This window comes from Muntiacus reevesi, chromosome 2 (genome assembly GCF_963930625.1).
Source record: "Muntiacus reevesi chromosome 2, mMunRee1.1, whole genome shotgun sequence".
NCBI lineage: Eukaryota > Metazoa > Chordata > Mammalia > Artiodactyla > Cervidae > Muntiacus > Muntiacus reevesi.
Genome location: NC_089250.1, coordinates 2,231,992 through 2,245,145, shown reverse-complemented (window position 1 = coordinate 2,245,145; position 13,154 = coordinate 2,231,992). Strand labels below are relative to the sequence as shown.

General features: G+C 39.1%; 1 protein-coding gene across 6 annotated transcripts in view; it reads right to left on the bottom strand.

The window, feature by feature from the left end:
• PLCB4 (phospholipase C beta 4) overlaps positions 1–13,154 on the bottom strand; it is a 451,857-nt gene that overhangs the window by 69,673 nt on the left and 369,030 nt on the right. For 4 of the 6 annotated variants that reach the window (XM_065920857.1, XM_065920854.1, XM_065920859.1 and 1 more), the window contains 6 exons: positions 9,946–10,046; positions 8,205–8,240; positions 5,441–5,582; positions 4,745–4,829; positions 4,274–4,398; positions 2,177–2,228 (listed from right to left, as the gene is read on the bottom strand). In XM_065920857.1, coding sequence (XP_065776929.1) covers positions 2,177–2,228; positions 4,274–4,398; positions 4,745–4,829; positions 5,441–5,582; positions 8,205–8,240; positions 9,946–10,046 — 541 coding nt within the window. The remainder of the gene's footprint in view (positions 1–2,176; positions 2,229–4,273; positions 4,399–4,744; positions 4,830–5,440; positions 5,583–8,204; positions 8,241–9,945; positions 10,047–13,154) is intronic. The other 2 variants (XM_065920858.1, XM_065920856.1) reach the window with 1 other exon arrangement.

The window sequence follows — 13,154 nt, the reverse complement described above, 5'->3', positions numbered from 1 at the left end:
TGACAAAGTCTTGGAAAGCATTTTATGCCTCCTGCTGGTTGTGGAAGGATTTTCCCTGCCAAAAGTTGTTCAGATGCTTGAAGAAGTGGTAGTTGGTTGGCGAGAGGTCAAATGCATATGGTGGATGAGGCAAAACTTCATAGCCCAATTTGTTCAACTTTTGAAGCATTGGTTGTGAGACATGCAGTCAGGCATTGTCATGGAGAAGAACTGAGGCCTTTCTAATGACCAGGGCTGGCTGCTGACATTGCAGTTTTCAGTGCATCTCAGCGATTTGCTGAGCATACTTCTCAGATGTAATGGTTTTGCAGGGATTCAGAAAGCTGTAGTGGATCAGACGGGGAGCAGACCACCAAACAGTGACCATGGTCTTTTTTTGGTGCAAGTTTGGCTTTGGGAAGTGCTTCTGGGCTTCTCTCAGTCCAGCCACTGAGGTGGCTGTCGCCAGTTGTCACATAAAATCCACTTCTTATTGCATGTCACAATCCGATTGAGAGAGAGTTCGCTGTTGTTGTATACAGTAAGAGAAGACAACACTTCAAAACAACGATGTTTTTTGACTTTAAGTTAGCTCCTGAGGTACCCACTTATCAAGCTTTATCACCTTTCCAATTTGCTTCAGATGTCAGATGGCCACAGAATGGTCGACAACGAGTCCTTCTGCCAACTTCTTGTGTAGTTGCAAGAGGATCTGCTTTGATGATTGCTCTGAGTTGGTTGCTGGCAACTTCTGATGGCCAGCCACGATGCTGCTCATTGCTCTCATCTCCTTTGCAGAACTTCTGAACCATGACCACCCTCCTTGTTCGTTAGCAGTTCCCGGGCCAAATGCATTGTTGATGTTGCAAGTTGTCTTCACTGTTTTCCAACACATTTTGAACTTGAATAAAAAAGTCACTCAAATTTGCTTTTTGTCTAACATCATCTCTAAGTCTAAAATAAATATAAAATAAACAGCAAGTAATAAGTCATTAGGAAAAAAACATAAAGTGAGAAATGTGCATTAATGATGTATAACATAACCGGATTTACTTAAGAATGTATCTAGTATCAAATGGCAAAGTTCAACAATGCAAAACTTCAATTACTTTTGCACCAACCTAAATGAAATATAACACTTCATTAGTTTAAGGTATACAATTTGCATTTCCTTCAAAACACACAGCAGAGGCAAATGCCCTGTATGCTGAAGGTGGGTGACTTGGGTAACAGGGTTGTCACTTGTGGGTGTAGGAAGAGGTGGGAGTAGGCATTCTGAACGCACAAGTGCTGAAAATTTTATTGTGATGGGCTGTTTCTAGTATCCAACATGGGACATTACATATCCAACCAGGGAGGTCAAGAGCATCCTGACAGTAGTGTGGTGGGAAGAAATTCTGCTCAATTAGTCTAGAGGGCTTTGGGTAATGGTTTGAGATCATTTACCTGCAGTACCACTTGGCGACATCTGCATGGAGAAAAAAAAAAAATGGCCACACAGTTTTTTTCTTGTATAGAACTTGTACAGAATGCCTATATAAGAACCACAAGAAAGTTCTTCGATAGAACTTTCTTCAATTTCATTTTTTCATTTAACTTTCCAGCATTTCAGTGAAATTAAGATTTCCTATTTCACTACTTGGTTCACAGATTTTAGGGAGCACTATTTAAGTACCTTGAGCAACACTCATAGCATTATTTTTTGGTAACTACTATTTACAAGACAAGAAAAAAATTAATAGAGGACACAACTGTCTTCCTAGCTGAAATAAATTCCACTTAACACTGAGGACTTCATTACATACTAAATCAACTTCATTCCTTTATCTGTCCTGTGTAAGATACACATATTTACTATCTTTGTCCCTCTTGCTGATGTCCAAATGAGCAGGGATCATTATCTGTCCTAGTTATAAAGGCCTCCACTATTGAATTTAAAGTGAGAGCATTAAATTCTGGTGTATAATAAACTGCTTACCTAGTGGTTAAATTTTTTTTTTTAATCTACTTAATGAAACGTGGTTGATGAAGAATGTATATTGCAGATGTAACTTACCTGGGGATTTCATTTGTTTCTATCCCATCCCTCAAACCTCACTTAAATTCACCAACCTCTAATTTAAAATGACACGGTTTCATTACAGCTGTAGTATGGAGTGTGGAACACGGTGACAACAGTTTAAATCACATTACTTACCCGCATGATCCATTATACTCAAATTTCCCCTGATTCAATTGCATCGCTAAATCTGTCAAGAGACAAAAATAATTTAGCACTTCATCTTCCTGGACAAAGAAGATTTTGATGGGGTGATTTTAAATAATGGAAAGCAGATACTGATCCCAAGCTGATAGGTCTTTTTTAACACTACAAGGTACTTCTGGATCTGTTTACAGAGAGAGGCATACAACTCTCTTTTCCATGTTTAAATGACCTTGAGTTTAAAATAAACAAAAAATGTGCATTCATAGAGATCATGTTGGCATTGCTTAAAAATTTGGATTCAACATGAGTCATAGGACTGTTGAATTAGTGTTCAGAGTACAGATGTCTAAGTTGATGTATATATAGTTAGAGAAGACATGCCTTATGACCCAGAGGGAGGGTATGCTGGAGAAATCCAATAGGGTTGTACGAACATATAACTCAATTAAAACGAATCAAAAAGAAACTAGGTAAGTATCATATAAAAAAATGTGTGACTTAAAAAGAATTCTAGTGGGGTCTACACTGGCAGAGCATGGTTATGACTTTTTTCTTGCAGGCAAACAAAATTTTCTTTCTTTTCATCAGCAGAAAAAAGGGGGGCATCCTGATGAGTGTTTTTTTTTTTCTTCTCAAAGTACTATGATTAAACCTTACATTATAGAATAAAACGTAAGCTGGCCCAGAGAATAAACTGCCTTTGGATCATTTAATCTACATAATGGTCTCACTGACAGCAAAGAATACAACTTGACATCTTTTTAAATAAGTAAAATCAGCAGTGCCTTTTAATCCTTTTTGTTTCTATTAGAAACACTCCAGGATCGTGACGATTCCTGGTCACAGCTTAGCACAGTGAGCAGCAAGAGGGGTGCTGAGCAGAAATCTGACTTCAGTTCCTGGTCACGAGGGTGGGAAACACAGCCAGGCCACATCCGTGCCAAAGTGACGCAAGTTACAGGACCTTTCAGTCAGGCCAGACCACAGGGAGCAAGGTGTATTCAGATTTACAAAGTATGGTGGATTGGCTTGGGGAAAAAAAAGCCCTAAACTGGGAAACATGGGGGATACCCTTATAGAGGAAAAGAACAGAACAAAAGGTTTTTTTTCCCCCCAACCATTTTAAAGGACCATGCTTTGAGTGCCCTGAAGCCGGTGCACTGGGACGACTCAGAGGGATGGGAAGGGGAGGGAAGTGGGAGGGGGGTTCAGGATGGGGACACATGTACATCCGTGTACATTCATGTCAATGCATGGCAAAAACCACCACAATATTGTAAACTAATTAGCCTCCAATGAAAATAACTTAATTAATTTTTTTTAAAAAAGGATCATGCTGTGGTAAATAGATTTTGTGGCGTATTTCTCACCTGTTTCACGTGAGTAACTAGAGACTATTTTTTTCTATCTCTCATCTTCATATTGTGATCCTAGGCTCTTAAGCAAATTTTGAAAACTTTAAAGATTTTATGCTTTCATCAAAATTGAGTGCTCTCCTTGCAGGAAAAAAAAATATTATTATATATTGGAACCTGGCCAGAATACACTTCGGAGGAGTAAGTTATACATTAGTACCTCTAAGAGTATAGGACTCCTTAAACACCGTTTTAGCAGAATCTACTCCATAATACTCTCCGTCTTTATGGTGAGATTCTGCTATGCTGCTGATCTCCTGATGAGTGCCAAGAGTGGGAAGGCTACTTTCCCAAGGAGAAATGAGTCAGAGTTACTGTACAAAGATCGTCAAATACTTCTCATTTCATTCTGTCTCTGGACAAGAAGATAAGTTTGATCCAAAAAGAAGAAAAACTAGACATATTGTGGAAAAAGGGACAATGTTTAGCAGATTAGTCACGGCATTTTCAAAAGGAAATTCAATTGAAATCAAACTCTATTACCTTCTACCATTGTTTCATTGCTCTACTTTGCGCTTTCAATTTCTCACCATTCTATATATCCAACAACATGTTGTTTTGCCATATGTCTGCTTCCTTTGAAAAATGCCCACAGTCAACTGACAGCAACTCTTGGCACCATCCTGTCAAAATATTCTCATGGAATTCGAGGTCACTGGACATCAGTTCCTACCTGGGGTTTGATAGTTCAGCGAAACCATCTGGCAGCCAGCGTTCCAGAAAATCTGAGGCATGTAATTACTGGAATCGACTCGGCCTCCCTTGGGGTAAATGCGACTCATTTGCCGTTTGTTATAACTGTGTAATGTATTAAGGAAAATGGAAAAGAGGATCCCAGCAGTGATAAATAAACAACAAAGAGCTAAAGCAACAAAGATTGAGATCAACACTGACAAAAACATGTGACAATAGAGAACGGATTTCACATGTATAAAGGACACTAAGGAGAAAAACCATAGTTCATGGTGTGAATTATAAAAAGAATTCGCACTTGGGCAGGTTTTCCCTGCTGCTGCGGTCTTTCACATACTTTATTTTACTAGCTCTACAACCACAATAATACATTAGCCATCTTTCTGTTTTAGAGATTCCTGCCAAACTCAAAGTTCACCAACCATTTATTCCACTTAATACATAAGGATACTTCACAAATTCAATGGCGTGTGTCTTCAAGTAGCCTAGACCAACCGACTCATTAAAAGAAGACATGTTATAATGAACATTGCGTTCTGTAAAGAAAAGCAAAGATGCACTTAGAAACTCTGCCATCAGACTCACAAAAGACAAGTGATAAATATAATTACACTTGGAATCATGAGGCTTTGGAGGCAGATGCTCCATCATGATATCAGTAGCTCCTACTTTCATTAATGTTCTGATGATGGAGATGGCTGACTTAAGAAAAGTGTGATGAATTAAATTTGGAGTCAGTTATGTGTATAGCAACTGACATTCACAGCCACCCCTGAGATACGTATTTTCAGTGAGGACTATCTCTTCTCCAGTCCAGAAATAATTATACAAAGTTTTAAAATATCACTTGCTATGTTTTTAAGAGACCAGGTTTTGACTCAAATGGGTCTTACAAAGTGTATCTAATGCAAGAGGTTATGTGCTTGGAGTGCTCCCAAATCCAGGCTCTCAGAGCCACCTTGTGGACGATGCTGGAAATGACAACACAAGGCCCCCACGAGCCAAGGACCTGTGTGGTCTGTGCAAAAAAAATAAGGTGAAATGCAACAGTCCATGTGCCCAGGAAAGGGAACGGCAGCAAGTCAGATCACAGCCGATGAAAGAAAAGCAGACAGAAAAGGCAACAGCATTTAACCTTTGGTGTTACCTTCAGCCACATGGAAACCTTGAAACTTTACAGGCTGTGCATAGTTGATCATTGTGGACAAATACGGATGGATATTAGTGGTAGCACCCACATATTTATAAGATGCCATCCACGCCTGCTCATCTTCTACGGTAACCAGGCCCTACGAGCACAACAAAGGGAATACACACATCAGTGACGTCAGGATTCTCAGATTTAGGCCACAAACTGCCTTGCGTGAATGTGGGCTCAGTTGCTCAGTCATGCCCGACTGTGATCCCGTGGACTGTAGCTTGCCAGGCTCCTCTGCCTACGGCATTCTCCAAGCCAGAATACTGGAGTGGGTTACCATATCCTCTTCCAGGGTATTCTCCTGACCCAGGGATCAAATCCGAGTCTCCTGGGTTTCCTGCACGGGCAGGTGGACTCCTTACCACTGAGCCACCTGGGAAGCCCCTACAAACTTCCTTACTAGAGACAATCTGCACACAGATCCAAAGATAAAAGATTTTTCTCTTCCACAATTATGTTAAATAAAACATAATTTTTAAAAAGAGCTTTTAATTTATTTAAAGATTTTCTTGATGTGGGCCATTTTTAAAGTCTTTAACGAAGTTGTTACAATATTGCCTGTTTTATGTTTTGGTGTTTTGGCCACAAGGTATGTGGCATCTTAGCTCCCTGACCAGGGATCGAACCCACACTCGGTACTTGGGAAGTGTGGGGTCTTAACCACTGGACTGCCGGGGAAGTCCCAACATAGGATAATTTTAAAAGTTAATGTCAGGACTTCCCCGGCGGTCCAGTGACTCCATGCTCCTAACACAAGGATCAAAGGGTTCCATCCTTGGTCAGGGAACTAAGAATTCACATGCCTTGAGGCGTGGTCAAAAAAAAAAAGTTAATGTCTATTTTGGCTCCAAATAATACAAATAGAGATAATAGTAAAATATGAAGCTTACCTTACACTTTGGGGACATTTTTTTAGATTTTCAAAGGACTTTATTCCAGAAACTATATTGAAGTTCAGAGCAATGCTATGGAATATGTATAAAAGGTTTTATAATTCATAATTTCACAAGTTGTGAAATAAATTAAAAAACAGAGATCCTTCTATTTTAGTGTACAGGTAAGCTTGTTAAATCAGATTCCAGGGCCTCACCCTCAGAGTTTCTGAAAAAGGGAGTCTGCTGTGAAACCTGAGAATTGGCATTTCTAACTAGCTCCCAAGTGGCTGGTCTGGGGACCATACCTACTTAACACCTTTGGAAACCAAGTCACATACATAAATGGTTTGTGGTATTTTAAAAAAAGCTTATTCTTAAACTAATGTGATAATCCACTACACAGCACCTATTAAAATTGTATTATTTTGCACTCAGGCAAAGCAAAACACATTATTTTAGTTTGTTTCCTTGTAAATCAGGACAAAAGCAACACAATCAGCAACAGCAAAAATAACACCTTCAGAAGTGATCAATATTTAGTTGAGATCAATACTCAAGGATGAATAAACTGTTGACTCGTATCAGTCAATTCACTGGTTGAAAAAGATGGCCAGGCCATTTTGTTTGCCTGATAACATTTTAGACCATCAAACTGATCTCACCAGTAAAAGCCAAAAAATAACCAAATAATGTAACTTGTTGAGATTTTTAAAAATCATGTTTTCAAATGTCCCCAGTTAAAATTTGAAAGTTCATTCCTAGACTAGGAGCATATAATCATTTAATCTGAAAATAAAAATGACCATTGGTCAGGAAATTCATATGATAGCAAAAGGGAAAGGTCTTTGTTCCAACTATATTGGTGTTCTGAAAGGCTATTAGTCAATTTCACATTGTATCCATTCTAGGAGCTTTATTTGACATTACTAAATGTTGATTTTATCCTAAGGGAAGTAAAGTAATATTTTTAGTTTGTTATATCCTCTTCACAGCTCATGATCAAAGTGATCCTTTTAATAAAAGTACACGGCGTGTTGCAGTTTTGAAATTGTTCGCAGTCAGAGGCAGAAATTTACTTTATCATTTGATTCCCACATCAGGGCTTCAGAAAGGGTTATCTTCTTGTCTATGGGGTCCTATCTTATTTGAAGGAAAACCCAATATTCTTACTGTCAAAAGTTTGGAAAAATTCTGGTTAAGTCTGATCCCAGTCTTCTCCTAAGATATTTGTGAAATTCTCTTCTTCTAGAATTTCTTAAGATATTGGGGTCAACAAAGATAAGCTGATCTTTGATCACCGACATTTGTTAGCTAAGTTATGATCATCTTTAAGGCCTCAGCCTTCTCATGCAGTTAGCGGGTCGGACTGTAATCCTTGCTACATATGATGACTGACAGTAATGAGGCTGTCATCCAGGGAATCAGCCTGGTACCCAGCTTACGGTACTGGCATTACTAACTATCAATAAACATACAGTAGAAGAACTATACATGCCTTTGTCCATTGTCTAGGAATGAAATCTCAAATGCTAACTAAGAAGATACCTAAATGCCTAAACACTTATTTTTAGAAAAATCATCTTATTTGTCTGCCCTAGGTTTTGTGATTCTATCAGAATATAATCATTTCGTCACGTGGTTAACTTTTTCTTTTGAAGACTCTTACAAGTAGATGCATTGAGCATGTAAATAATTATCCCTATAAATAGTCTGATATTTCATGGGCAGTGGGTGGGAGAAGACAGAATAAACAGCACTTAGTAAAACCTGTTCAATATTGAATGACCACATAGTTTCTCATAAAGAAAACAAAATGCACAATGGAATTGTTCTGTTACCTTTTTGCTGTTTTCATGTTCAAGGTCATCTGAAGCCTAAATTAGAGAAAGAAAATAATTTACTTCTCTAAAGGGTGAAACTTCAAGTTTACTAGCCCCACACCTGTGGATATTCAAATATGTTAGATAGTTCTCTGTACGCCTGCTGCTCTATTTATCTGTTACGATAGGACATTACTGGTAACATAAAGCCACAGATACAGTGAGAACTGACAGGATACCATGGTGTAACTCTCTTCCACACCAGAAAAGCTCATCTTAATGCTTATCTCCGTTGTGGCTGATAGTCTTCACCTATTTCAGTGCTTTCTTAAGGTAATTTAGTTAGTGGTCTAGTGATGGGGCTTGGGAAATAATCGATGTGACCACCTCCTCTGGTATGTAAAGAATCACTCTTGAGCAAGTCAACACTCATGTCTGGGTGCTGATAAAGGCAGGATAATGAATTTTAGTAGGCATCTAATAATCTGAAAGTAGCTGCAATCCTCTATATCAGAAAAGGTAAGCGTAACAGTAGTATTCTCCTGGCTTTGCTCAGCAGATAAATTTGCTCCCGTTTTCTTAGCACCTACTGTATACACCTACCTGCATCTTCATTCATTGTCTTTAATGATTAAGACTACTGCTCCCATCAAAGACCATGTCAAAGGATTCAGTCATCACCCTAAATTTATTTATCCTAAAATTAACTCTCTCTGGACTCCTGGGTTCCCTTTAACCACCAGCTCCCCTCACAGCAAAACTGCTCAAAAATATTGCTTCTCCTCATTCAGATGTGTCTGTTCAAGGGGTCCCTAACTGCCCCAAAACTCCTCTTTTCAAGGTCATCATGACTCCCAGGCTAGCGATCCAGTGGACACTCTGTGTCTTCTTACTCTATCCCTCACTAGTATTAAAAATCAACCACTTTGCCAGGCCCCAGTAGGGGTTGGGGGATGAGATGTCAAAGGGCACGAACTCCCAGTTATAAGATGAGTAAGCCCTGGGGATGTCACAGACAGCATGGTGATGAGAGTTAACAATACTATATTCCATCCCAGGTGGTGCAAGTGGTGAATCTGCCTGCCAATACAGGAGACATAAGAGACACAGGTTTGATCCCTGGGTCAGGAAGATCCCCTGAAGGAGGAAATGGCAATCCACTCCATATTCTTGCCTGGAGAATCCAACCACAGAGGAACCTGGTGGACTAAAGTCCATCGGGGTTGCGAGGAGTCGGATAGGACGAAGTGACTTAGCACACACGCATACTTGAAAGGTGCTAAGAGAGCAGACCGTAAATGTTTCCGTAACACACACACACACACACACACACACACACACACGAAGGTGATTAATAAACTGGTGCTTATTCTATGTTAGGAGGGAGATGCGACCTCCAGTGGGTAGCACTGATTTTCTAATGAGGGCTTGCTGGGATGATCAGGATCATTCTCTCAATGATCTGAACAGCATCACCTTTGCTGTTGGGGTGCTGTTGCTGTCTTCCTGCTCACATGTCATAAGGAAATAAATAACATTTGAAGGACACGGGCCAAAGAGGTAGGGGTCAACACTAGGCATGACCGAAGAGTCATTGTATTGTGCATGCCTTGAGGTCAGATATTGATTCTGGCTGCCCAACTGAGAAGGGGAATTACAGGCTACCTTTTTCTCTTGTGGCTCTCACACTTCTGAAATGGCATAACTACCAGCTGCCATCTCTTGAAGTCATGAAAACAAAGAGCACCAAGACTCTGACCTTCTTGACACTATTGGCAATAGCTTCCTTGTGACCCAAGTCATCTGCAGAAAGTTCATTTCCATATTTGTATTCAGGGTGAGCTTCCTCCTCTTGCTCAGCTGTGGGAAAGACAAAAGGAAAATTCATGAAGCTGACTTAACACCAAGGGGTCAGGCCTCCTCTGTAATCTTGGGTAGAACAGAAGCACTTTTAAATGGGAAGGAAGCTAAATGAAAATGGGAATGTTTTAAAAAGTAACTTTTTTCAAATTAAACCCTCACTGAACTCTTATCTAGTCAAGGTCCAGGAGGATTTCTTGTTATTTCTCCTGCACCGAGCATGATTTTTTTTATTGAATATAGTTGGTTTAAAACATTGTGCTTCAGGTTACAGCAAAGTGACTCAGTCATGTGTATAAATATATACTGATTATTTTCCATTACAGGTCATTATAGATATAAAATACTGTTCTTGTGTTACACAGTAAATCATTGTTAGCATGGCTTTTACATGCTTAACCCTTACAAGCTTTTCTTATGTGAATGATTACTTCTATCCTAGTATATATACAATAACCCTAAAAATTAAAAGCCTCAAACATCTCAGGAAGATCTGTGACTCATAATAGGATATTTTGATATTCTATGACACCCAGAGGAAACAAGATACAAGAGATGGAAAATACATTTGATAATTCTGAAAAAGAGTAAAAAATGTCCACTTGAATTTTATGGAAATGATGACTTGTGGCTGGGAGTGGTGTGATACAGAAAAGAAAGAACTTGGAAGGATTTACTGCTTCTGTAAATCATTTGCCAAATCTGGCTTAGGTTTAAAAGACTCTGAAGCCATTCCTGGGGTTCATGGTGGGGAGGGAGCAGGAAGTGGGTGCTGTATCAGGCTGGTACCCCAGAAGCCTGGACTGAGCTAAGTAGAGAGGCAGAGATGCCATTATTCGATCCGTCGGTTCAGGAAATTACCAGAACTCTGGTATCCACCCAAGGCTGTCAGTGGAAAAAGGATCGCCTGTTGGAAAATTAGCCACATACTGGTTGGTATGAGATCTGTGTTCCCATGATGCCCATCCTGCAGGGTCTCCCAGAAATTTGCCTAAAAACTAGCCAGGAACAAGAGACAGCCACAGGCCATAAGATAATGTCAACACAAATCCAACATCACTACACTGAGCATAAGGGACCTTTACTACAAAGACAAAGCAAAAAAAAAAAAGAAACACTTAAAATATTTCTGAGGTAGGTGAACAGAGCCATAAGAATTAAATGTATTTTTTTAAATAGTTTATTTAGAAGGTGGAAAGGAGAATGCAAGAACAGGAGGAGATGAAAAACTTTCACTAATTCTAAGGTGAATTTCCCCCCCACGTTGTAATATATCTAATATGGCAAAGTATCCTTTAATCGATGGCATTTTATAATTCACTGGAAGCAGCTTTCTTTCTTTTAGAACAGTAGTGCCTTTCAATCGGCAGTGTCTTAGGTTCAGAAATTTGGATGACTTTATGCAAGGTGCCATTCCAGGGAGGGGATGAAGGCAAGGGAAAGCAGTCAGACACCTCCCTCTTGTGGAACTGATATTCTGGTGAGGGGCTATTCTGGAGGCAGATGATTTTTTCTTAAAGTAGGTCATCTAGGCTTTGGGCAGGAAAAGAAGGATCTGAGACACTGAAAGAGGTCTCAAAATAATCTAGGCTAGTATATTCACTTATATCTAAAATAAACAGATTCACAGATAGAGTCAGAATATGAACCTACATTCTCAGGCTTCTTAGACTAAAGCTCTTAATGTGACACTGGATTTACATGACCAGTAGTCTGTGACCAAGATTTTGAAACCTCTGACCATCACTATTGAATTTCAATTTTTAACCTGCCCAGCCAGATATAAACTACTTGAATTTCAAGGGGGTATATTCCACAGAAGTGGTTGAGACCGAATAACTGCTTTAAAAGGGTTGTACAACTAAAGGTTAGCATCTCTTGATGGTGCTAACAACCACACGCAATGTTGGTATTCCCCACTTCTCGTCTGGTGACATCTTCAGGGTTTTCTATGTATAATACAAGGGGTTTGTATTAATTTTGTATCCTGCAACTCTACTCAATTCATTGATTAGCTCTAGTAATTTTCTGGTGGTATTTTTAGGGTTTTCTATGTATAATCCTGCTCATCTGAATCTATGTCCAGCCTAATAACTGGACACGCATGTTCACTGAGTCTTTTTTATTTTCCAAGGCCTTCAGGCAGGTCTGCCCTCTTGAACTATTCTTGGTTTCCTCTTGAAGTGTTTAAATTAGAGACTCCTCATTCATGTACAGTAGGATCAAACTATGATAGAGAGTAATTACTGGTTGACCAACTGGTTGACCAATTACTGCGGGCCAACTGGTTGACCAGACTAAACTCAAGTATGACTTAGGGGACATAAGACTCATATGTAATGGGGATAGCAGAGATCTCTATCCTTAGAGAGAAACTCAGGTACATATGAATCAACACATTTCTGTCAAAACAACTAAAACTTTACCACAAACTTTTCTGGAATAACATGGGAGTTACTAGAGGCAAATTTATTTTGCCTCTAGGAATGATGAGCATCTGCATAAAAGTTGGGGAAGTAGCCTTAAGGATGATAAGTGGAATCATACTGATCCCTCATTTCAGATGAATGTGTGTGTGTTCAAGAAACTTCACATCTCTGACTCTTGTCATTTATATTGTTTCTCCTCTTTTGAAGACAAACAGTGTAACAATGATTTTGCATATTTCTGTTCTTTATATTTCTATACATTAGAAGGATGATGCTGTGAGGTGCAGGACTTGACCCTGAATCAAGGCAATTTGAGACCGAGTCTTAGTGTCAGTGCCAACCAGCTGTGGCACCACACGTAACATAACACTATTTATCAAAGCTTCAGTTTCTTCATCTGAAGAATGAATGCAATAATAACTGTTTCATCAGACTGTATAAAGATTAGAGGAGACACTGATGTAAAGCACTCGATCCGCAGTTGGTCCAACAACTGTAGTTGCTGTTAATAATATTATTATTATTTTTCTTAATGTATTTCATTATTCTATAGCTTGTTTTACTGAATTATTATCTAGTAACTCCTTATATGTTTTTGATTATCATCAAGTTAACCTAAAATTAAGGAACAGTTTTTATATAATTTTCAGACTTTCAAGATTTAAAAGTACTTTATTGA